The 24,813-nt window shown below is 36.2% G+C and overlaps 4 protein-coding genes across 6 annotated transcripts; 2 read left to right on the forward strand and 2 right to left on the reverse strand.

Moving 5' to 3' along the window:
• Positions 1 to 268: 268 nt before the first annotated feature.
• Positions 269 to 10,489, forward strand: LOC143464713 (ATP-dependent clpX-like chaperone, mitochondrial). 3 transcript variants are annotated; one of them, XM_076962647.1, is made up of 13 exons: positions 269 to 624; positions 958 to 1,344; positions 1,493 to 1,623; positions 1,860 to 2,028; positions 2,588 to 2,668; positions 2,997 to 3,188; positions 3,346 to 3,510; positions 3,910 to 3,998; positions 5,465 to 5,629; positions 5,755 to 5,903; positions 6,043 to 6,178; positions 9,111 to 9,224; positions 9,585 to 10,489. In XM_076962647.1, the coding sequence occupies exons 1-13, from the start codon at positions 540 to 542 to the stop codon at positions 9,777 to 9,779; spliced, it is 2,058 nt and encodes a 685-aa protein (XP_076818762.1). In that variant the 5' UTR covers positions 269 to 539; the 3' UTR covers positions 9,780 to 10,489. The 3 variants fall into 3 exon arrangements, with proteins under 3 accessions (XP_076818762.1, XP_076818761.1, XP_076818764.1); XM_076962646.1 differs by having other exon boundaries at positions 271 to 624; positions 2,588 to 2,677; XM_076962649.1 differs by lacking the exon at positions 2,588 to 2,668 and having other exon boundaries at positions 337 to 624.
• LOC143464714 (ras association domain-containing protein 2-like) lies at positions 10,400 to 13,576 on the reverse strand. The gene is made up of 10 exons (XM_076962650.1): positions 13,351 to 13,576; positions 13,110 to 13,260; positions 12,934 to 12,983; positions 12,843 to 12,874; positions 12,492 to 12,584; positions 12,125 to 12,240; positions 11,696 to 11,849; positions 11,472 to 11,593; positions 11,019 to 11,116; positions 10,400 to 10,774 (listed from the first exon to the last, which is right to left on the reverse strand). Exons 1-10 carry the CDS (start codon positions 13,389 to 13,391, stop codon positions 10,720 to 10,722), a joined length of 912 nt encoding a protein of 303 aa, XP_076818765.1. The 5' UTR covers positions 13,392 to 13,576; the 3' UTR covers positions 10,400 to 10,719.
• Positions 13,577 to 15,460: 1,884 nt separating this feature from the next.
• On the forward strand, positions 15,461 to 19,336 carry LOC143465856 (jumonji C domain-containing protein 5-like). The gene is made up of 5 exons (XM_076964365.1): positions 15,461 to 16,665; positions 17,958 to 18,111; positions 18,277 to 18,394; positions 18,509 to 18,885; positions 19,032 to 19,336. Exons 1-5 carry the CDS (start codon positions 16,201 to 16,203, stop codon positions 19,121 to 19,123), a joined length of 1,206 nt encoding a protein of 401 aa, XP_076820480.1. The 5' UTR covers positions 15,461 to 16,200; the 3' UTR covers positions 19,124 to 19,336.
• Positions 19,337 to 19,637: 301 nt separating this feature from the next.
• Positions 19,638 to 23,452, reverse strand: LOC143465303 (uncharacterized). Its single transcript, XM_076963528.1, has one exon. It carries the CDS (start codon positions 23,298 to 23,300, stop codon positions 20,127 to 20,129), a length of 3,174 nt encoding a protein of 1,057 aa, XP_076819643.1. The 5' UTR covers positions 23,301 to 23,452; the 3' UTR covers positions 19,638 to 20,126.
• Positions 23,453 to 24,813: the final 1,361 nt, after the last annotated feature.

Raw genomic sequence — 24,813 nt, forward strand, 5'->3', positions numbered from 1 at the left:
GTGTATGACTTCTCTGAATAATAACTGTATCCAACATTTCACTGACTCGTGCAGATGATATGGACCAGGGTAAATTACAGCATGAGATAATAGTAAATAGTTTTTGCAAAACCCACAAAAATAAAATTGCCTAGATATTAACAAAATTTCTACAAAATGCATATAAATTATGACGTATAGTTTTTACGACATAAAAACGCAAAATTCCTGGTACATGATAAGCAAGATATACAGTATATATACCTTAGAAGAAAGTTGCATCAAAGCGAAGTGCTTTCATATTGCAATAAACTTGGCTAAAAGGTGTAAGGCAAGGGTCTTCAATTAACTTTACTTTCCAATCCCACTTATAGATGTTTAATTTTATTGTTCCCAGGATAAGTTATATGTTAAAACTGTTTCAGCATTGTGTGGTGACTGTCTTTGTGAGTTTTTGTTTACACACTGGGTCATAGGCACTATATGTAAAACTGATATATCAACAAACTGTATGTTGTCATTCATGGAACAAGCTTGAGCTAAAATTATACAAATTAACCATGGCCGCATCAGCACGATGTACTCAATTTCATTCGCAAGTTAATAAGCTTATGTGTTCTGCCACGTCGAGACTCTATGGAACAGGTTGGTAAATTTACTTTCAGGCCTAAATTTGATCTGGTATATTGTCAGCTTGGTGCCTGTTTTACTTTCGTGATTTAGGCTTTATTTAAAAAATAATTTTTAAACAATCTGACTTAGTGTTATGATTTCACCAACGTGGGTAATGGTGTCACCATGTAATAAGATGTTTACTTTAGCATAAAGAGTGTTGTAATACTATTGCACTGGCATCATGTTTCAATCTGTAATTACATAAAAGCACTACCCACATGAAAACAAACAATGCAAAAACATTCAATCTTTAAATAATTCATAATAATAATTCATATAAATGATTTCTTATACCTACCATAGGTATCCCAATTGCTCTATCCCAGGATGCTATACCCAAAGCAAGGGAGTCTATGGCTTTTTCACTTTTCATAAATCCAAGTGTTATGCCAAAATCAGTGACTTACGCCAAATTACTTTCAAGCAAGAAAAATTTTGATCCTTCCCTTATTCCTTTTGTCTCTTACTCAACTGACGGAGATGATGACCAAACTAAAAATGACAAAAATCAAGACACTAATCGCCTTACTATGCTGTCTGATTCGAGCAAAGAAGGCAGTAAAACTCCTCGGGGAGGTGGCAGTGATCGAAGAAGTAGTGGTGGCAGCAAAAGGCAATCGGGATCAGACACTGGCGATTCAATAAATTGTCCTAACTGTGGTATTCCTTGTGAAAAGACAACCACTGTGTGTAAGCATATGTTCTTGTATATATTTATTAAGATGTTAAATCTAACAGCTTTTTCTTTTAATAACAAACATTTGTTTTGGAAACAGGTTGTATGTTATGATAAACGCAAATGAGATATGTGTGTTTTAGTGATAACTTGTTCTGTCAGGTTCTTCTTCATTTCTGGAATGTAAAAGTTGTGGCTATCTTTATACTATGACAGAATCTGAAAGTAAAACTTCTTTTGATAAACCCCCAGAATCGGTTTGGGATCAACGACCCCCACCACCTCCCAAAAAGGTATGACATTATTATTGTGTAAAGATGGACATCGTCATCTGTTTACTTGTAAATGTGTGCTATTAATTCAAATTCTTCTTACACAGTAGAATGGCATATTTGTGACACTTTCTATGGGTATGAATATTGTTTTTCAAACTTGTAATTGTCAACTTGCACATTTGAATATTTCAATTTAAAGTTAGTGTTGTGTACCAGTGTCTGAAATAAATCCCCCTATCATTTCATCACTGCAGATTTGTGAATATCTAGACAAGTATGTAGTTGGCCAAGACCATGCCAAGAAAGTGTTATCAGTGGCAGTATATAATCACTATAAGAGGATTTATAGGAATGTACCAACTAGACAAGTGGCCCCATCTGCCATGGAAGCAGAACGATCTCAACAAATTTATTCATCGCGAGGTATGTGGAATGAAGGTCACCTGAGCTGTAAATTGCTTTCTTTTAAATTCTTTTATAATAAAGTATATACTCTAACATGTTGTAATGTATTTTTCATTATTTATACATCTTAGGTCAATATTGTTGTAATTAACTTCAAGAAGACACAGTTTTTTTCTATAAAATTGTTGTTTTGTTAGAGAGTCAAGTCAATAGAAAGTATTTACTCAAGAGTCTTAAAATTCTGTTGTTTTTTGCTTGTTTGAAAGCACTGTGTGGTCAATATTTGAATAATAATATCAAAATGCTATGAGTTTGGGCTGGTTTTGTTGAATTTATTGTCTTGTAATTACCAATATTTTACAACTTTATTGTTGACAATACCAAACTTTGTCAATGGCATATATGAACAGCAACACTGGTGTAGCGAATACATTGAGGCATGATTTAAGGTTTTCGAATTCAGGGCTAAATTCTATATCTTAGTAAAACAGTATAAGAAGTTTTTGTACACTATATTCAACGTAAAAATATGTTATTTAGCGTTTAGGGCAGCATTAAAAAGATTGTTTTGGTATAGACTTATTTGGGAAGCAAAATCTAGAGGAGGCTGAGAGATTAAAATCTAAAAACCATACTTACTTGTCACCTGGTCACAATGGTAAGATAGGTATGTAAGGTGTTTCCATAACAATAATCTTAGTTTTGATGGAATGCTGTTTGTGTTGGTGACTGTGCTTAGTCTTTTTGTTGCAGTTTCAGTTCCGTTCATCCTCACAGTTAAGTGTATTAGTGGATAGATTTGTTGATCAACAGTATTCATCAAGTTTATTTGATTTATAGTTAGTATGTTATAGGACTTAGAAGACATCAGATGGTTCAGAAGTGTAAAATTTTGGAAAATTACTAACAATACTCTCTAACATTTTAACTAGGTACAATCAGAATATATTTATACACACACCTACCTGATCTATTGTGTGTTTTAGATGTGCTTCACATCGCTGGCCTACCAAACATGCCATCTCCTGGATCAAAACCTCACATAATCGTGAGATATCCTCCTTTGATGATGAACGAACATGAAAAACCCAACAAGGAGAAGAACCTCTTCGATGAAGAAGTGGAAATGGTCAATCTGGATAAGAGCAACATTTTAATGCTTGGTCCCACTGGCTCAGGTAAATAGAATACTTAGTTTTTTGAAGATATGCTTTGCTGTGTTATATCCAAAAGCTTGTCCATCTAGCAATTTTGTTATGTTGATTCCTAAATATTGCTGTATTGACTTTTGGCAACATTTGTGCACTACAATTTAATGCTTTTGAATTTTTTCAGGCAAAACACTGTTGGCCCAGACCCTTGCTAAATGTCTAGATGTGCCGTTTGCGATCTGTGATTGCACGACGCTAACTCAAGCTGGGTATGTTGGGGAAGATATTGAATCAGTTATTGCCAAACTACTGCAGGAGGCAAATGGAAATGTGGACAAAGCTCAACAAGGTTAACAATTTTGGTTATCAGAGAAAAATATTAATTCAACTCTTTCATTTTGTTACTCACTGCTAGAAGTTAGTGCTGATTAACCATGTTAAATAAACTTCACTAATTCGCTTTTGAAATCAAATCGCTGCACTTTAGGTTTTATAATTCAATGAGTTATGCATCCTGCTATTTTTTTTTACTGTAGTTTAAGTGCATATTTTACGAATGAGATTGTTTCATTTAATAAGACAAATAGCTTCACGTAAATTTCTTGTTAAATAATTTGGTTGCTTATTTTGCTATGGCTCATAAAACGATTACATTAAGCATGTTACTAAAAGAAATACTGTAGCATTCATAACAAATAGCATACCACGTAAGGAGAATAGCATAATTATATATTATTTATTACAACAGGCATTGTATTTCTTGATGAAGTTGACAAGATCAGCAGTGTACCAGGAATTCATCAACTCCGTGACGTCGGTGGTGAAGGAGTGCAACAGGTAATTGAATTTCTCATTTGTTTTTGATTTTTCTTGTAAGCACAAACAGAACCAAGTGGTTCTGTGAAAACCGTTAGTAGTGAGTCACAAGCAGGAAAGGCTTTGTTTGGCAAAAATTACGTCGTTTTATTTGTTTGCATAAACACCCTGGTAATTGTTGCAGGATCTGACATATTATAACTTCATGCATGAAATGTATTTGCACCAATTGTGATCAAACATTTTTACTGATATGTTGTACACCTTAAGTTGTAGTTTGACATTTTTCCAACGTTTTCTACGCGTGAAAAGTCCACTAACTTTCTATTGCAACATGAAATAGTTATGTAATCACTCTCCTCATTTGTATTGCCTGCGGCTATATTGTCTTAAATGTTCAAGGTTTCATCTGTATGTGTTAAGGTTTGCACACAACATAACATGCTTTCATAGCCTTTGTTTACCATCGCGGGGTCAACCAGGAACTGTTACTGGTTGAATGGATGACCTGGAATAACTTCTTTTGAATTGTTGTAGGGGTGTCAACACAAAGTTAAATTACCGCAGATGTGCATGATGTGTTGAGCCAATGAATGACAAATTCTTTAATGATGTTATTGACAGAATAAGCTGCTATCATGACACTGCAATCAGTGGTTTCCATTACAGAGCAAGTTGGAAAACAAACAATGTTGCTTTGAAAATTTTTGTTTATTGACATGTTTTAACAGTAACCTCTGCCAAGAGTTAGTCATTCTGAAATCTTCTGGTATTTCTGCTAATTCTTTAATTCCTAACTCAATGATTGAGGTTAAGCTTGGGGTATTTTTATTGTGTTAGTTCTCATGCCATCAAATCATGGCAATGCAAGCTATGCAATTTTTTTCAATGCACCATTTTTTGGCAAGAAACACCACTACATCTTTAAAAACCTTTCATTTAGCTGCCTTAAATCCATCTTTTTTAAGCACAGTGAAATTTTTAACTCCAGCTGGAGGTATCCATTTAATAACGTCATTCATAGTTTGATTTCAATGATGGTGAATTTGTTCAAGTTGGTAAATTTGGTAGTGCTTAGAATACAGTCCAGTACAATTTGGCAGATGATGGACATGATTGAAAACAAGATTGGTCATTACCTTGACATATTGTTAACATGGGGGCACCATGCAAACATTACAAATTAGAACAAATTGAAATGACTAACATACCTGCTGTGAAAACATTATATGACAAAATAAGTGACGTTTTTGACCAATTCTGAAACAGAATAGATTATTCATGCCCTAGGTTTGACAAAACACTGACATTCTAGCGTTCAAGTTAAGTTTAAAACATGTCTATGTGTATTTAATGTTAATTGTTTGGGGGTTAGATGTGCTACTTGCTCTTCTAATTGTCGAGTTAAGGAGAGTCAAGTTGTTGAACATTTGTATACTAACAGTTGTTCATTGAGTTAATAGTTAACTGTTTATTTTCATTTATAGGGCTTGTTGAAGATGTTGGAAGGCACAGTCCTCAATGTACCAGAACGTAATTCTAGGAAACTACGTGGAGAATCGGTGGCAGTTGACACTACAAACATACTTTTCATTGCATCTGGTGCTTTTAACGGTCTAGATAAATTTATAGGGAGGAGAAAAAATGATAAGGTGGTTTGATTAATGAAAGTGATTAATATTTTTCATTCTACAGTTCAAGCTTCCGTGTCAACCTGTTCCTGCGATACACTTGTAGAGAAACACCATCAAATTAGATAAAACAACTATCTTTTTAGACATTTGGATTTAACAACAACAGCAAAGTTGACAAAACGCAAGAAGAGAAAGTTGCTCAGGCAACAATGGGCTTCAACCAGCAGGAATTGAAGTCGGCTCTTGAAGAAAACAAAGAAAGGGACGAACTGTTAATGCATGTCGAAGCTAGGTATGGGGTACATAGTAATATGCGACAGCAACTTATAGTTAGCAAGTTGAGAGAAACTATTTACGTCTGAATATCATTGTTCGTATACAATATTTCGTGATTGCGATATGGTTTTTATTTTCCTCTGGTTTATTTGTAGTGACTTGGTTGAATTCGGGATGATTCCAGAATTTGTTGGACGTCTGCCAATCAGTGTGTCCCTTCACAGTCTTTCTACAGAGCATTTGGTCCAGATATTAACCGAACCAAAGAATGCTGTGGTTCCTCAGTTCCAGGTATAAGTTATTATTTCATTAACAAAAGCATGTCATAAAACTCCCTGCTATTGTGCTTTACATTATACAGTGGAATTTGGCTAATACATGCACGATTAACACAAACAACCGTTTATAACAAGGGTCGGCAACCTACGGCCCGCGGGCCCGGCCCGGCCTGCGAAATCGTCTGGCCCGAGACATAAAAATGGTGCGAAGGCGGTATACTAGTAGGCTATCTCGTACTAAGTACGAGATTGTCTGTAGACTAGACTAGTCGTTATAGATACAAAGAGAGATGCACACGAGCTTGAATTACTGAATTTTGCTCACGCTTTTCCGACATTCGTTCTCTACAAAATAAATTCAGGCTATTCAGTACTCCTTTTGATGTGGACGCCAATACCATTCCCGAAAAATTTCAAATGGACCTTATTCAAGTGTGAATACATTATATTTTGCTCTTTTTGTGATTGGTATGATTGAGATTGCAGCAATGTAGCGTAATAGGCATCCAGGCCGGATAGCGACTGTCAAAACAGCGACTTCATAATAGCGACGTAATCAAGTGAGCGACATTCCAAACAGCGATTGTATAAATGCCGACCGCATTAAAACAGCGACTGTTATGATAGCGACTTAACTAGGCTTACCATATTTTTTTGATTGAAAAGCGGAAGAAAATGCAAACAAGTACCGAAACCGTACGAAATAAGTTCTTTCAATAACCTAACTGCAAAAAGATCATCTCCTCCTCCTCCTAGCCTACTATTACTGAACAGTGAACAAGCGAATGCGCTAACAATCAACTCACCACTGGACCAATTACCCGCTACAATGATGTAACAATTACTTTCACATTTAACACAACGAAACAAGAACACGCATCGGGTATTGCTTTTCAGCAAATTGGCTAAACAAACCAATCACATCATGCTAATATTCGTGTAGTGTGGGGCAATGCTGGCTCAGTAAATGCCAAAGCGGGACTTTTAGTTGACTGATCGGGACGCCGGGACAAAGCCTTTAAAAGCGGGACTGTCCCGGCTAAAACGGGACAATTTAGAAATAAACGTGGCTTGATTTTTATTGCAAGACTTTTGGTTGTTTTAAAGTCCCTTTTGGTTTCAATCTTTCACTACGCAGTGTTTGCCTGTTTGTGCGTGCATACGTGTGTAGAGAGGTGTGGGGGATGGAAGGTATGTGCGGAGGGGGTGAAAGAGTGCGTGTGCGCGTAAGCCTTGGATTTAATAAAAGAAGTGAGGTCGCTGTTTTTGATGAATCGCTGTCGTGTAGTCGCTCTATTGACAGTCGCTGTTTTAAATGAATCGCTGTCGTGTGGTCGCTCTATTGACAGTCGCTATTTGGAACCCGAGCCAGCGTAATATACTGAAGTGAGTGTGAATTATAGTATTAATGAAAATTCCGGCCCGCCAAAGAGTTGTACACTCGACATTTGGCCCGTGACTAGCAAAAGGTTGCCGACCCCTGGTTTATAACATCCAAATTGCTTGGGACAGAATTTTCCTATTTATTTCTTCTACTGTATAAAAAGCCTGGTTAATACGTCCGCCTATCGCTCAATACCTCCATTGTCAATTTCCTATGCAGGCAACGTTTTCTTCGAACTGTGTTTAAATATGATGGACTTTAACTTTTATGAACAAATATCTAATCAAACAAGCTGAGTAAGTAAATGGCTATTTACTGTTAAAAACAATAACTGATTATGTGCAAATATCTAATCAAACAGAGGTTTTTAGAACATCAAACACAGATTGGTATTTTTTGTCATTAATCAAGTAAAGCAGTTTTTCGTAGCACATAAAACTAGGGTTGAACTATCCGAATATCAGTTAACCGATTAACTGATGCAATTTTAGCTATCTGATATCTGGATGAAATTTTGTTGATTGACCGGATAACAAATGCAAAACTTTGTTACTGTGTTTTAATGCCTTTTTAGCAAATTTTGAACTCCTGTTTTCAAAAACGGGTTGTCTAGCAGAACAAAAGTGGTGTTTGACTCCATGTTGAAGTCAATTGAAGCTTAATTCACAGCTTTTCGTCCTTTATTTTCTACAAAATCTTAAATATTGAAAGAATTAATTCTATTATGCCTCAAACAATACACAAATCGATTGAAATGCGGAAGTACAATTATAAGTTATCCTCCAGCCATTTAACAATTGACTGTACCAAGGTTAGGATGCATTGCTAGGTGAGGACAGGGCTGTTTTATAAAGAAAGCTGTTTGAGATCGATTGTACACTTTATGATATAATTTTAGCAGTTAATGTGTTTTTTTCTAGTTACTTGAAAACTTTTATTGTTTTCCGCTGAAAAGAGGGGGAAGCATTGTATAACGGTCATTTAACTATTACAAATTTGGGCCTGTAGTAGTTGAAAATTGTGGCTGTAGTGCCACTACATAGGAGTATGTTTTGTACAGACAAAGGTGTTTTAAATGTTATTGCCCTTTGCTGAACAGAGATTTTGCTAGAGCATACTTATGAACAACAAATTATTTTCAAATTTGTGGATGGTCACGTATAGCCTGAAACAGGCTGTCATGTATTTGCTGATAAAACATTTTAATGATACTGTAACGTTTATACTAATAATTAAATTAATCCTTTATGCACTGTAATGGGTCTGGCTACACCTTTCCATAATGTAATATGGGCCACAAACAGTGTAGATAAAAACTGACTATGGAATTGGTTAATACCAGTCGTATGTGTTAATAATTTTATTGCCATAATTATTCATATTTTTACTGAGGTCACGTATGTATTTGATAAACATAACTGTACAAAGATGTTCACCATAAATTTAGGGATGATTTTTGTAAACTAAGTCGCCTTTGAGTTTGCGGAAGGTATATAATTGCTAATAGATAGTAACCTTTTCTATGTGCTTATTGGAAAGTTATATAATTTTTATACTGCAGGCCCTGTTTAACATGGACAAGGCTGATCTAGCCATCACTCCTGCTGCTTTGAAGGCAATTGCTGATCTTGCCTTGGAAAGAAAAACAGGAGCTAGAGGACTTCGCTCTATTATGGTTCGTTAAGTTGTAAAGGTTATTATTAGTTTGCAGTTACTGGTTCACATTGTCTGAATTAAGTAAATAATGTTGTTATAATTTATGCACCAAGCAGTTTTTTATAAGAACTCAAAGTTAGCTACTAAAGAAACGAGATTATTTTCAAACGTGTTTAATAAATCACATATTTTTGTGACATTACATACTCTTGGCATTGGTTTTTCAATTATTGGCATTGACAGTTATTGATGTATTTGTATTCATATCTTATTGCCATTCAACGTGCATATGATTATGTGTGTGCCACGCTGATATTGTTGTAATGGTAATACCGAAGCGAACATGACAACATTTGGCAAATTCATTCTTACTCTTCAGGAGAAACTCTTGCTTGATCCCATGTTTGATGTTCCGGGAAGTGATATCATCGGTGTCTGCATTGACGAAGACGTTGTAAGATCAAGCAAGTCACCCGACTACATCCGTTCTCCACAAGCAAAGGAGGACTATGGGGATATGTCCAAGGAGAAGGAAGATGAAAACTCCGATCGTGTTGCAGCTTACAATGATTAACTTCTCCTCGTGTTAGGTATGTTATTCCTGCCACGACTTAAATTTATTGTTGTACATGTCTAGTATTGTTTATGTATTGACTTTTTTGTGGATTGGGTCTTTGTTTTGCATTATGTTGGATTGTCTATGTCACCCTCGCACTCACACTAAGATTGTTAAAAGCTGGCATTTTGTGAAATTTTAAAACCATATACAAGTTCTAATTGAAAGCACCATTTTTACACTATACTCTAGTTTTACCAAAGTTTCTGAAACTGGTAAATGCATTTTAACTTTATTACATGCATCTGTTCCCTACCAGCTGTACGACACTTTACGCAATGCAATACCCACTTCTTTTGTGGACTGTTTTAAGCGCCGTGTGCATTTCCAACTTTTTTGTGTTGAAATTTTGGTGTACCTTTTTATTCGAGATATTTTTCTGTTTTTTTTTTTTCTTATCTGGTGAGCGCGCTGTGATGTAAAAGGCACTCGTTTTTGTCATTTTCTTCTCCAAGCTTTGCTCTTTGCAGCTATGCTCAAATTTTAAATCTTACACTCGCGTGTATAAATCCAACTGTAGAAACCGTCAAACCTGAAGCCTTGCTAAATGTTGTTTTCTTATGTGGGAATGTCTGAACTATAGTTATTGCCTTTCTTTGGCCATAGAAGTAGTTTAATGATGTTGCGTATAAATGAAACATGTGAAATATACGACAAACGAGGCACAATGCGACTTGAAATCGATGTGACAGGATAATGTTCTTTGGAGTAAATAGTTGTCAGCTGGGCAGACGCATCAACATATAACAACAGGCCCAAATTCATATACTGTAATTAGTTTCTTGAAACGAGCGTATCTCGGGGAATTCCCTTCTGGTGATAGGGTATCAGCGTTCTTGCAAATGCTACCGTAAGTCCTTTGTTGGCAGGACATGATGGATGATGACAATTCATCATATCAGGACTTCGCTTCATTGATCTGTTTCTTTAGCATCTTCCTGTAAAACTCGTACCTACGAAAAAAAATAGCATCCATCAAGAGAGGAAATTCCTTTTCGAGCCACAGGTGAGATTTAGTTTGACAGGTAAGTTGCAGCGTCGATCATTAGCCCACAGGATGTCCTCAACTGACAATTAAGAGACAATAGCTGAAACGTTGAATGTGATTTGGCAACGTGAAGAAATATGTCGAATTCTATCCACGAGACGTCTTGCAAAATTTAAGTTGCTTATAGGAAAAGTAGTACAGTAATTAACCGTTTACGCATTTTCTTCACTTCTCTCTCTTCTTCCTCGTGAAACTTCTTCAAGAACATTTGCAAGATTCCGACATCCAATTTGATATACTGCGCCACCTAAAGACATGTTATAAGTAACTAGTTTAAGTAACTGCATGCATGGCCATGCAAACCAGCACGTTATTTATCAGTATGTGGTATAGATAGCATTAGCGATAGTGGGTGTGACGCTACATAATTTTGTAAGACTAGAAATGATGCAAGGTTGAACCGAATGCCCAAATGCTTAATCTCCATTAAGCCAGGTTCATCTGAGTAAATCATAATACAGTAACTTCAATGTCATCTTGAAACAACTGAGCCAAGTGTATTCGTATGTCAGCCGTTCGAATACACTGGACATCTCAAAGCATATAGTGATGCTACATAGTTAGCCAAGTAAGCATTTTGAATTTTTGCTTTGAATAATTACCTCCAGAGGAATTTCTTGGTGCATTTTTTTCTCCATTAGGAAAATTTTACCGAGTTTTTCATTTGGGCCGATTAGGACTCGACTAAGAATTGGAATTTCGTCACGGGGCATTTCCCGACGTTCTACAAAAAATGGCAACGTTTCAACTCTGGTAGAAATTGTTGTACGCCTTAAACGTAAAACATAGATATACCTCATTAGGACCGATTACTTTCTCCGCCTACCTTGAGTTTCTTTCACAACGTAAAAGGAAAACTCATCCGCCGGATTTTCGACGCGAAACTTATTGAGCAATTTCGTGATGACGTCGTTAGCGTTGTTTTGACTTGAAACTCGAACTTTAGTGACTGAACCGAATGCTGGTGTGAAGACTGAAGTCTAGCATGGATAAGAAATTACATACGCTTACACATTTTGCAGTGTCATACTGTAGTTACAAATAACATTGCTAAAACAATACAGATACGTGATTGCTCTTCGACATTAATAGTGCTATTTAATTATACCAATGGCTTGCAGTAATTAGCTACGCATTACGGATTTTATTTTCTTCAGATGCGTGATCGTTAGTCGCCCAATGTTAAATCAGCTTTGTTTTTTCAGTACATCTAAGTCTATGATGTGAACAAGTAAATTCAAAGTTAAAAATTTACCTTGTGATTGTAAGCATGTCCGTTGATTGAGGCTCTGTGGCGTAAGTTCCTTACACCTTTCTTCCTCATAATGACACTGTTTGTTCGCAACAAGCTCTCAGAAACATCCGTATCGTCTAAAATAGTGTAGTATATATCAACCACATTATGTTAATCGATGCAGTAAATCTTATTTCAAGTAGTAACACTTGTTTACTGGGGACACAAGATAGGGCTTTATACAAAGATGTATATATACAAGATGTAAATATAATCAAGGCGGTCTAACGATACAGGCGGAAGTCAACCAGCGTATTACGTTATTGAACGCGAGGCTTGTAAACAAAGTGTGGGCAACACTATTTAGTATTTACGTAGGCTACTGTACCTTTGCTTTGGCCAGGAACGACGAGCCGGTTAGCAGATTTTCGTTGTCTGCGTGTTTCTCCCCAGATAGCGTTATCCAAATCCACCGTTTGCCCTGTATCATGTGGCGAGGAATTACTCACTTTCGTATGATTCATAATATCATTTCGTACAGTTTCTGAATTTATTGGCTTACTAAATAAAATTTATACCGAATAATCACGCAGATCAATTGATTATACACTATATACAGTTTAATTTTCGCTGGAAGGAGTCCCCGATCAAAACCCACTTAAAGTTAAAACCCCATAAATATTTTATGAAACTGTAGCTACTTTAGAGACTGCAGATGGTGATCTAAGCAGCTGCTTACCTGATATTACCAGCGAGTTTCTTTCCGAGCTTCTGAATATAAGACAAAAGATAACCGTTGAGTTACAATTTATCAATCACAACAGACTTACCCTCCTTTCTCGATAGTTTTTGGTCTGATTTTCACGCTTTCATCAGCAACCTATACAAAAGTATAAGCATAGCTGACTATTGCTTTTACTTTTTTTTATCGGAAAGTGCAGCTATACGCTGGCACTTACGCTATTGAAAAAGTAAGAGCATACCCATCATGACTTTTCTTGCCTACCTGTAGTCTAATTGCTGTTTTTAAACCCCAGTAAATGTTCAACAACCCCTCAATCACCAAATCTCCATTCTTCGTCATTCGTTTGCGAAGTTGTTCAGATCCGTCGTCATAATATGTGTTGTAATCGTTTAGTCTTGCCATAAAGAAATCTCTACAAAATTTGTACCATATTAATTATTATTAAAACTTTTGTTGCTGGTCTAACTGTTTTCTCTGTTAGCTTGTTATGTGTTTTCCTTACTTTGGAACAGAGCGGCTTCCACTCAACCGAATGTCACTCATATTGGTGATCTACAATTTTCTTCTTATACGTCTAGCATAAACGACAATATTCCGTTACTTTACGATTCGTGAAGCGAAAACAGTCGTATCGGAATAGGCTGCTTACTGCAGTCCTCTGCTGATTTTACAACACAAAAACAATATCCTCTGCAAGCTGCTTTGGTACCCAGCTACTATGAAATTACGTGACAGAAACAACGCGTATCTTTATGTGGTTATGACGTAAAAGTCACGTGCTTCCGCTGGGATTGCCTTATAAAAGCAGAGTGTTTTGCCCAATATGCCAATAAAACACATGCTTGGTGGAACGCCTAAAAAGGGTTACCAGGCATTCTACCAAACATGGAAAAACGACAATTTTGCAGTTTCAAAATCATGTGCATAAAATTGTTGCACGAATCTAGTGTTATTGCGAAAGAACGCCTCGTAGTTAGTTGATAACGTTGCGCAAACTGGGTGATCAGCAATTTGACATCTTATCAGTTGTCACACATATGCCAACATTTAAAAACAATTAGGCTAACTCACATGAACTTTAAAAACAACTCGGCTAACTCACATGAACTTTAAAAACAATTAGGCTAACTCGCATGAACTTTAACAACAGTCAGGCTAACTCGCATGAAATTTTCTAGTAATGGTGACGCAATACGCGTACCAGGTCCTACACCAGCCTTTCAGTTTGATGTCAAATAGGCTATAGCTATACGCTTATATGAAAATAGCATATCCATATGATGGCCTGAGTGAGAAGGAATTGACTTACAACTTAATAATTATAACCCATCGATACTCGATCCTGTCAGGGGCGTACATTTGTGTACTTGTAACTTGACCCGAGTTTATGCATCGTGTACACTGGAGATTCTGTGAAAAATAGTTTTGTACAAAATTGGTCGAAACATAAAAATTTCACAGTAGGTCTGTCTACACCAACTAAGTGACATAGCCCAACTTAAGCGCTACCTTACCTCGACGTGTGAGAACCTTTGCTGTAAATTGTCATCACGAACAACGCACTTGTTTTCGCTTTCGCTTTCTTATTTTCTCTTTATTTATCATCATCAGTTACCGATGTCATAAATATCTATATAGTAGGCTATCTATATAGCTAGGTATCAACCGAAACATTCTCCAAGTATACAATTTTTACCGAAACCCTTACAATTATTTTAAAAAATTCCGTTGTGTTAAATGGATGTGCTAAGACATGAAAAGTACCCAAAAAGAGTGGTAGGTTAATGGCGGTACGCAGAAAAGCGTACAATAACTCCACACTTATTTTTTAATAAGAAATGTTTGGTTAGAATAACTTTTACTAAAATGGTTTTTAGTTTGTTCCGTATGAGCACAGCATTTAAGGTAAAATTTTCTTACAGAGTTTCTTAGTTTTTCTAAACTTGAACTTGTTTTGAAACCACAATTCAATGAAAAAAACGCCAAATTCAACAAAATTGGAGCTTTCAGCAAAGTTTTGAGCATAATCATACAACTTTATACATAATGCAAGTAACAAAAAAGCTTCTTAATCTTTGCCTGATACAAGAGTTTGTTAGCTCTCCATAATAAGGTTTCTGTATAGTTTCTTATGAAGGATTTCTTGTAAAAATGAGAGTATCGGATCAAATCACTGATTCTCCTGCAACGAATTTTAGATAAAAAATAACGTATTTTTGTCTGAGATATTAATTTGCTAAGTTAGAATAAACTTTGCATCAGATTAATCTTTCTGGGTGCTCTCACATACTTTCTTATCTGTACGCCTTATAAAGTTATATCCACCAGTGCATTAAATAAGTTTGTTGTTGCATCGTTTAAATATCTGGTAAAAGTTTAAATACAGTAAAGTAAAACACAACAACTCTTATTCGCTTTAGTCTTTCAATAGTTTTGTTGTTTCCAAGGGCTGATTTATTTTTGTTTATGCGGCCGCTTAAATGCGGTGGGTGTGAGAATGGAAATTCCTATTTGGGGATTTACGCACAGCAATACTGTACCATAGATATCTTATGTATAATAATGCAATAAATCAATGACATTCTTCATTACTTTACTTCAATGACCAAAGTGTGAAACGTTTTGTTCAACCAGCATTAGGTAAGGAAAAGCTAGGAAGTGGCCGGTTCTGATAGACAAAAAAGCAAAGAAATTCTCAAGTTATACAAAACTTGTACACTTTGAAAATGATGATACTTATCAATAGAAATGTATTGTGATACAGATAAACACTATTTTAGGCAGACAGGCAGTTTGTGTGTAACTGATGTTATCTTAATTTGCCTTTGAAAAATTGAAATCCACGATTTTCCCACCTTGTAGCAGCTACTGCATAAGTAATGGGAAATGATTAGGATGGTGGACTATTGTACCCTGTTCACAATAGCATTCATATCTTCTTACAGGGCCAACTTTAATGTCAACACACTTACTAAAAAATTGGTATTTATTGAGTGTTGAGTGTTTCAGTTGGATTGGTCCAACAAGGAATATAAATTCATATTCCTAGTTGGCATCACTTGGCAATTCTGCCATTTTTCCCTTTAAATGTTAACTTATCATAACTTAAAGGTACACTAGCACGCTAGCCGTACTGCAAAATTGATCTTTGTTATTAGGGTTTAATGTTCAATGAGTTAGATTTAGGTGAGGTCTATAGTTTACTATGTTATAATATTTCAGTTTTAAGGTTAGCAGAAAACTGAAAAGGATCTTCAAACAAGTTGTTTTTTTCTGGTGAAATAATAACAGCTTTTCCTAATTCCTTGTATTCAACACATGTTGCCTGGTAATTACCAATTCAGTAACCAAGATGACAGACTTACCTGCTCCTGAATTCGTTATATGCCTCCTTTTGTTTCATTCCGTTGTTGTGCAATGTGCATTGAAAGGCCATCTGAAGCCACTGGGTTCTCATCAACCTGCAGATGGTGATATTCTGCAAATTCCAAGTCTTACTGCTTCAGATTTTTATTCAAAATTTGTTAAACATAACCAGCCTGTGATATTACGAGGCCTTCTTAATAGTTCAAAGCCTTTGGATCTATGGAACGATGACTATCTGCATACAAAATTTGGAGACGAAGTTGTCAATGTTGATTTCACCAAGTATGAAAATCGTTTATCGTCGGGTGACGACTTGCAGTTGCATGAGTTTCTTGAAACCTACGAAGCTAGTTCAGACATGTATCTCATCACAACACTTCCAAAATCAATGCAAAAAGAATTTCCATTGCCTCAATGTCTCAATAGTGCTCTATTCAAAAATAGACTGCAAGTACATAGGTTTTATATTTTATTGTCTACAATATTGTTATGGAAATAAATCATTTTAGCTACATTTGTGATAGAATGGTTTAACTAGCTATTTGTTGCAAAGCATGTTGTTCAATAAACTGAAGTACCATTCTAGTTTATGGTTGATATAAAATTACAACTATCCTTTTGAATTCATAGATTATCTAGATATTTTATGGCGTATGTTGTTCTGAAAGCAAATTTTTTTATGCAAGATGTATAATATGAAGTAATACTAGTATGATACCAGGTCAATGGTATATGATATCGATATACAGTCGACTCCGCTTAATTCGGACACTTTGGTTCCGCTCACTTTTGGCCGAATTAAGCGGAGAAACGGCTTTGTCCGAATTAAGCGGAAAATCCATTGTTCATTTCATGGTCATGCGTAAAGGCAAACAACGCATTTAAAATACTGTACTGTTGCGTAATAAATGAATTGCACCTGCGCTATACTGCAGTAATTGGCACTGATCGCATAAAACGCACAAGAGTACGAGTAAATGAGTACGCATAAAACGCACATTCTGAGCCGCTTCCTCTCTGTCTTTAAACCTCGTCCACGAAGCATAGTCTCTTCACGTTGTTCACGCAGATTTGCATCATTTTTCTTCCAATCTTGCAAAGTACGTTTTGATATCCCCACCAACGCAACTATCTGCCGAACTGTCAAGAAAGCGTCGTCATTTTTTTCTTCGTTTACTTTAGTGAGCAATTTCACTTTTTCTTCTAAACTTTTCTGTACCATTCTGTTCTACAAGATGGTCGCAATGGTACCGAAGTAAAAGCGACTATGAAGCTGGCACGGCGTTATATGAATTCATTGTCGATTGTTACCGCATTAATCGTCATTGTTTCACCATAATCAATCATAATGCAACTGCATCTTGTGTTAAAACCAACCAAGTACTGTTTATTGTTTCATAACCTAACGATGTAACGATAGGAATTGCGAACCTGTGTCCGAATTAAGCGGAGAATAGTCCGAATTAACGGGAGTTTTTTACGTTCAATTTTTACTTTTGTTCCGTTCCCGAGCATTTTGGCCGAATAAAGCGGTTATCCGGTGTCCGAATTAAGCGGATTCGACTGTATATACAAATGAAAAATTATGCAAAAATTTTACTGCACTTTCAGTAATTTTTCATTTTGAATAATTCTTAACATGCCTAATTATTATTTTTTGTTTGTAAATGCATGTGCAGCATATAATATGAAACTGCTGATTTTTGTTACAAAGTTTTTTGTGAGTGAAGTCACTTTTTGCAGGATTTTGTTCTCTGGTTTAGCAGTGGTGGGACCAATTCACTTCTTCACTACGATACTGTTGAAAACTTGTACTGCCAGCTCTTTGGTTCCAAACATTGGTTTATGGTTGACCCATGGATTGCTAAAAAGCATATAATAGAAGATCATCCTGAAGGCTAGTCTTTTTCTGTTATTATTTTCGTCACATTTTCCTAACATGTTATTCGTTACATGAGATTGTGCTGGCAAAAGCAACTAAATCTGGTGTTTTTAATTGTATAATTTATAATAAAACTTGTATGAAAAGGTAAAGTTTATACACAATGCTATTTAAATGTAGGTCAATATACAAGTGTTAATGTGTCGATGGTTGATATGGAAAAATATCCTGGTTTGCGAAACATGCCATGGTGGTCAGCCAGAAGTTATCCTGGTGATTGTATATATGTTCCTTTAAAGTGAGATCTTATAACGCATTAAAATATTTATTAATATTGAACCTACTAGGAATCGAATTATAGTTTCTACAACCTACAGTTAAAATCCTTACCATAAACTTATTGTTTTGACAGTTGGTGGCATCAAGTGCACAGTGAAGAAAGTAGAAATATGGCCGTTAACATATGGTGGGCCCCATTATTTCACGACACTTTTTCATACCAGTTGAGATGTGAAGATGAAAGCAAGTCTATTTACCTGTCATCACTAAATTTTACCCATGGGGAATGGATAAGATGGAGTTTATCTATTTTTCTTCAGCAAAATGGTGGGAAAGCTGATTATCAACTTCTACATGAGAGTATTGTGAGTGAGCATACGGGTGAAAATCTTATTAGGAATGAGGATTTTCAATTACTTGATTCTAACTCTGACGGGTTCCTCGACTTAAAAGAGTTATCAATGTCCCCTGCTGAATTAGTTCATGAAGCCGTGCAATTTGTTGGCATAGGTATGGCAACGTTATAAGTTTTGACCCGTGTTTCTATAAAATTGTTTCATTAATTTATTAGTAATAGATTTTGTGCATTAGCTCAGACTTATCCATAATCATTTCTTTAATTCTCGACAATTGAATTTCCTGCTAATACTTCTCAGGTGCAATGAATATTAACGGGCTATCAAAGGCTAAACTTGCTTCTGAATCCAATTCCAGGAGCATGTACCAGCATCTAGAAAAAGAACTGTAATTGAAATCTTTGTTGTGTTTTTTGCCACTAGTCATTGAAAACATGCAAATCCGTTTGCGTTTTATATTTGTTATAGTTTTTCGTATGTGCAATAGTTGCCAATGTCTTCATTATCAGTGTGCTGCCTATGAGATTTTTGTTACTCAGGAAATTGTTTTGTTTGGACAGCAAAGTTATTATGCAGATATTATTAAAAAAACACAATGCATTCGATTATGTGATGCATTTCTTTTCTGAGGTTATCATACTGAAGACTGAAGAGTATAGCTGCCCAGTAACAGTAGTTCTATTCCATCATCGCTGTGATAGAAGTGCGGTTTTTGTGTTTTTTTTTAATCGAATTCATTACTTAACAAAATTTTCGACCATCTAGCTCCCTTTCTTAGTACAACGTGAGCTAATAAGCCAGTAGAAATTTCAAAAATTGCACAGTGTTTTTCTTTTCTGTGTATTTTTAGACTTTAATGGCTCCTCTCTATAGGATGCTCTAAATAGCCTTAAAAAGCCACTCTTCTGCAGAATTTTTAAAGACTGTTTCATATTCCATTTAAATCAGTCAACAGTTAGAATGATGTCATGAATTCACAATTTAGTTGCTATACATTTATACAGCGATTAAAGTAGACATGGTAATTACATGACATATTTTTCAGAATGATGAACAAGTTATATTGAAAGTTGCTTCTCATTCATACATTTTAACTACTTTTCTTGCGCAAACTATTTTATGTCATTTCCCAATACTTGAAATATTCACAGAAATAATATGATACAATTTGCATATAATATACCAACGCAAAACAAAACCAATCATCGTGACGCATATCAGCCCAAACGCCGTCGCGAAAGATGAGGCCTTTTGATAATACCTTACATTAAATTTACCAATTTTTCAAAAATTTCCGAAAATCGTTTCCTATACCCAAATTTCAATCATTATCTTTAACGTTAGAGATAATTTGAACTCACAATCGTAAGAACTGACAGTAAAATGGTGCTGTTTTCAAAAATAACACCTCTTTAATTCCAATAAATCTTGAAGAACGTTGAACTTTGATTTGGAAGTTTTTTCCAACGAGGAACGAAGCGGACTCCAGAAAGCCTTCTCCTCGTCTGTCTCAGCTGAATATTGAAGTGTAAATTGAGGATGCATTCTCCTCCGTCGGCCAATCCAGGAACCGAATTGAGGATCGTCTTCAAAAGTCACCAACACACATCTGTCGTAGCCGGTGGTATAAATCCAATCTTCCAACACAGAAAGCACGTATTTGCACTTTGGCGTCGTCGCAAATGTACCTGTCAAAACAACAATAACTTTCCTACTTGCTTCCATTCGAAGGAGGAGCTGTTTTACTTGGGCGGCTCCACAGTAATCTTCTTTGCCAACGATTCCAATTTTAAACGGCGGATTCCCGTTTTCCAGGCGTGGTACTAGGCAATAATCGATCCAATCGCCGACGTTGTCGTCATTCAAATCATAGAAGACAAATCCATGATAAACATAAGTCTTATCCCTCTTGTCATCTGAATCTTCAGTGTCAGATAGAAAAGGTCGAGTTTTAGTGTACTTTGCACGAAGTGCTTTTGCGCAAGTTCGCACCAAATCAGTCCTTGAAACAAGTCCCAGAACGAGCATGAGCGACACGATCCCAGTAAATACAGCAAAATATAAGACCTGCAAAGTAGGCACGCAGGGATAAGATGAACTGAACGTCAACAACGACTGCTTCGTCCTAACATGACCAGATAGTTGTTCTTCAGAGCAGGCAACACATCCACCAAAATAATCGAAAACAACATTTGGACAAACCGGTAATAAGCCAGGTGTCGAGCTGTCTTTAAGTTTCCCTGACCGAGCCCACCAACCAAATGTATGAGTTAAAGAACATGTGCACTCTATCAAATTTCCCCTTAAGTCCAAATGTTTCAAGTCTGTCAAAGCTTGGCGGTCAAATATGGTCGGTCCGACATCGGAAATGCTATTGAAACTGAGATCGAGATACACCAAATGTTTTAAGACAGCCTTGGCTATTACGCCAGGTGCAATATATCGAATTAAGTTATGTGAAAGAATAAGACTAGTTAAGTGAGGAAGACCTTTCGAAAGATCATTTTTTAATTCTCCAATGTTGTTGTAAGATAAATCAAGATATTCGAGATGGGGCACATGATGAAGTGCAACATATGGAAAAAATGCCAAGAAATTGTGGCTCAAATCAACACGCTTTAACTTCGGTAACCCGTGGAAAAAATTTGATTCAGGTGTAAAGTAGATGTTGCAGTATTGCAAGTTTAGCGAAGTGATATTAGGAAACGAAGCAAATATGATTTGGTTGGTTGATATTACATATGACTGAAATTGATTTCCGGAAATATCAAGTTTCGTCACCATTTCAAACTTTTCTTGCCTTTTGAGTTGTGGCGACCAAAGCAAATTTCCAGCTTTCATTGCTCCTATGTGGAGCGATATTGGTGACTGTAAGCTGTTTAAAAATGTTGAAGTCATGGTAGCTTCGTATTTCGTTAAGTTCATGTAAACGACAGATAAATCAAATAATTTATTAAAAACATCCGATGACACATATCTTAATGGATTGTAACGCAAATCCAAAACTTTTAAATGCTTGAGCGGGCGGAATGTTGTTCTGTATATGTAGTTGATACTGTTATAAGATAAGTCCAGATGGTTTATCAAAGGAACGAAACGAAAATCATACTTTGATATATTTCTGATCGCGTTTCTTCCAAGGTTTAGGCGGTTGGTACCATTGCTGATGAACCTTGCCTTTGCTGTATTAACTTCCTTTTCGACATAGTATGCTTCAAGTTCTTCTAAAATTTCAGCTGTTATTTCATCCATGAATTTCCTATTATTTTTAATATCTTTCTTTTTTCTTTGAGACCTCTGTTCAGCAAGCATTGGTGCTTCCCCTATTTGATTGATGGAAAGATTTATTGAGGTAAGTGACAATCCTGAAAACGCAGATAAGTCCAAACTAAGAACCCCACATCCTCCTAAAATAATTGTTTTAAAATTTTTCAAATCTTTAAGCACCTTCAAACTGTTTTTGTTTACACTGAGGTATTTTTTGCCGTGTGCTAAATATTTGTTTATCCAAGTTGTATCTTCAGGAGCTCCAAGTGATAGAGAAATTAAGTTGGGAAATCTTCTAAATGAATCTCCAAGTCGTAGTTCAGGTACAACCAGATTTTCTGGATGCAATTCAGCGCAGAACGTATTCCCCGATAAAAGTAGTTCCTGCAAATTAGGCAAGTAAGGCAAAAAAATTGGACCCGAAACGGCATGTAAGCAGTTGAACTTGAGATTTAAGTATTTCAGTCTTGTGTTTGTTTCCAAGAAACCTTTCGGAAGGGTTGTGAGCATATTTCCTGCCAAATCCAAATGCTCTAGCTTGGTCAGGGGACGGATAAAATCTCCTGTTATTATCAATCGTTTCTGGTTGTACTGTGATACCCATGACAAGATCAGGTGGGTTAAATTCGGACTGTTCAAAAACGATTCTTTGCCAACGGTCAAAATCGGATTTCCTCTGATTCGGAAACCGCGAAGAGAAGGCACTAAAAGTTCCGCAGGTATTTTCGTCCAACTGTTAAAGCCGACATCTAAATAAATTAGGTTAATGGACCTGAATGGGTTGCCGTGGATAGTAAAATTGCCCCGGCAAAAATGTTTCAGATCTCTCATTATGCAATTGCTTGATAGCAGCAAGATTTTCAAATTTTTAAGATGGGAAAGGACTTTTTCCTCTGTTGGCATCATGGACGTATAAACTGCTACTAAAATAACTAAAGTGTTTGGCAAGTCATCTGGTAATTGTTTTATATTATTACCACCGATGTCTAAATATTTCAGGTTAAGTAAATCTTGGAAAGTTCCCTTTTCTATAACAAAGTACGTTTTGCATCTTGGTATTCTCAAGTGATATAGCTGGTATGGAAGACAGTTATTTGATATTAATAAAGCAACGAGCGACCTGTAAGTCTGTAGTTCACCTTTTCTCAGATTTTGAATCAAATTTCGGTTCAGATTTAAAATCTCCAAATCTGGGTTCAAACTCACAGGCACTGATGTTAGGCCTCGCATGAAGCAAGACACAGAGATCTTCTTTTGCACCATCCATTCTGGGTAGGCAACGACCTGATATACGTTGTGCATGAATTCTGTGGTTGTAACAACGGACGATAAACTTCCTGGTTTTGGCTCCTCACATTGCAATTGCTGAAGTGATGCGGAAGCCCCCAGTTTTAAAATTGAGAAGCAGATTTTTACAACGTAGAAAAAGAAGATTACTTTTTGAGAGCGCTGCATTTTTATTCGTTTCTACACAATATCTGCAGTAGAAGACAAAGTTAAACTTGTAGTTTTCAAAACTGAAACCCCTTGTATTCCGCTGTATAGTGACTGACTTGTCAATTAAGCTCTAAAAATTACCACAGACGCCAAGTCCAACTCGGCTCACCCTAATATAAGCACTCAAACAGGATGCCCATATCTGGAGTTGGCTAACTTAATATTTCATTCCTTTTATTACATCCTTTAAAAATAGCTTGCATATGAGGAAGTTGGGGTGTAAGTTGGTTACAATAAATCGACAGCTTAAAGATGACGTAGAACATATATTTAGAAATGCCTGGGATAAACAGGCCGTTATACGGAAAGTACAGGCTTAACTTTTTTAACATCGCAAATTCTAAAGTCAGCATTTGTAGTGACCCTATCCACACTTTGTATGGCCAACCCTGCACGCAGTCACAACAAAACGTGGCGTACAGTTCCACTGGTTGCTGTAGAAACTTAAAATTTGGTGACTTTTCCTAAAATAGGTTTAGTTATGTTTCCATGTTTGTGTTATAAAGTTTTGTTTTGTGATTTTTAAAATATTGTCATATTTTCATAATTTTGCTCTCTCTCCGCTTTGAAGCGTGTCGTTTTTGTTTACTTATTCACACCCAACTAACTCCACTAACTGTTCTCTTCTCGCGGTCAGCTGGTTTTCCGAACAGCGAGGGCGAGTCGTAAAAAGAAAAACTTCTAGAAATGTACCACTTGTAGAAATACTTAATTTACACTAAATGCACTTTCTTGAATTTTATAATTATGGTGTATACAGGAAGCCAGGTGTTTTTGCTACTAACCTGTAAAAATCCGACTAGTTTACGAGGTATAGTTTCCGAGTAATTAACGATTAAAAATTTGTGTGCAGTGTCAGCACAAATGGTTTCGATAGAGTTTTATCATCCATTACCTACGGGCAACGGCACAATAAGTTTATGGTCGGGTGGATACGCTTACCCACTAATCTCTGATGCCGAATTCAAATCTCACACTGCGTAGGTTTTGACAAAAGTCCTCACACAACCGCTTTGGATGAAATAGTAATAACATGTATGGGTAGATATCATGCCGAAACAGAAACCTTTCAAGAGAAAAATGACGGTAGCCAGCATTTCCACTGTGACAACCGAACCATAACCACGTGACTCCATGCTACACCATAAGCCTACGTTTGGAAAACATCTGCATCGGAAACGATTATGTGAAGACCTCGTGACCAAAAACAAAGAAAAAGACCTTACTTCGCTTGAACTGGCACAACAATGTGAAAAACACAAACGTCAGAATTCAGAGATCAAAATTAGTCAAGATGTTGCAGTTTTTGTAAGTCATT

Source organism: Clavelina lepadiformis, chromosome 7 (genome assembly GCF_947623445.1).
Source record: "Clavelina lepadiformis chromosome 7, kaClaLepa1.1, whole genome shotgun sequence".
Taxonomy (NCBI): Eukaryota; Metazoa; Chordata; class Ascidiacea; order Aplousobranchia; family Clavelinidae; genus Clavelina; species Clavelina lepadiformis.

What these genes read in the sequence shown, in the direction of transcription:
- LOC143464713 (XM_076962646.1), top strand. Translation starts at nt 540, where the DNA reads ATGGCCGCATCAGCACGATGTACTCAATTTCATTCGCAAGTTAATAAG. An exon ending in GTCGAGACTCTATGGAACAG is followed by an intron (nt 625 to 957) that starts GTTGGTAAATTT and finishes TACCTACCATAG; the next exon opens with GTATCCCAATTGCTCTATCC. An exon ending in TGGTCACAATGGTAAGATAG is followed by an intron (nt 2,678 to 2,996) that starts GTATGTAAGGTG and finishes TGTGTGTTTTAG; the next exon opens with ATGTGCTTCACATCGCTGGC.
- LOC143464714 (XM_076962650.1), bottom strand. Translation starts at nt 13,391, where the DNA reads ATGAGTGACATTCGGTTGAGTGGAAGCCGCTCTGTTCCAAA. An exon ending in AAACTCGCTGGTAATATCAG is followed by an intron (nt 12,585 to 12,842) that starts GTAAGCAGCTGC and finishes CACATGATACAG; the next exon opens with GGCAAACGGTGGATTTGGAT. An exon ending in GTGAAGAAAATGCGTAAACG is followed by an intron (nt 10,775 to 11,018) that starts GTTAATTACTGT and finishes TTTTTTTCGTAG; the next exon opens with GTACGAGTTTTACAGGAAGA.
- LOC143465856 (XM_076964365.1), top strand. Translation starts at nt 16,201, where the DNA reads ATGACAGACTTACCTGCTCCTGAATTCGTTATATGCCTCCTTTTGTTT. An exon ending in AATAGAAGATCATCCTGAAG is followed by an intron (nt 18,112 to 18,276) that starts GCTAGTCTTTTT and finishes ATTTAAATGTAG; the next exon opens with GTCAATATACAAGTGTTAAT. An exon ending in CGTGCAATTTGTTGGCATAG is followed by an intron (nt 18,886 to 19,031) that starts GTATGGCAACGT and finishes AATACTTCTCAG; the next exon opens with GTGCAATGAATATTAACGGG.
- LOC143465303 (XM_076963528.1), bottom strand. Translation starts at nt 23,300, where the DNA reads ATGCACAACGTATATCAGGTCGTTGCCTACCCAGAATGGATGGTGCAA.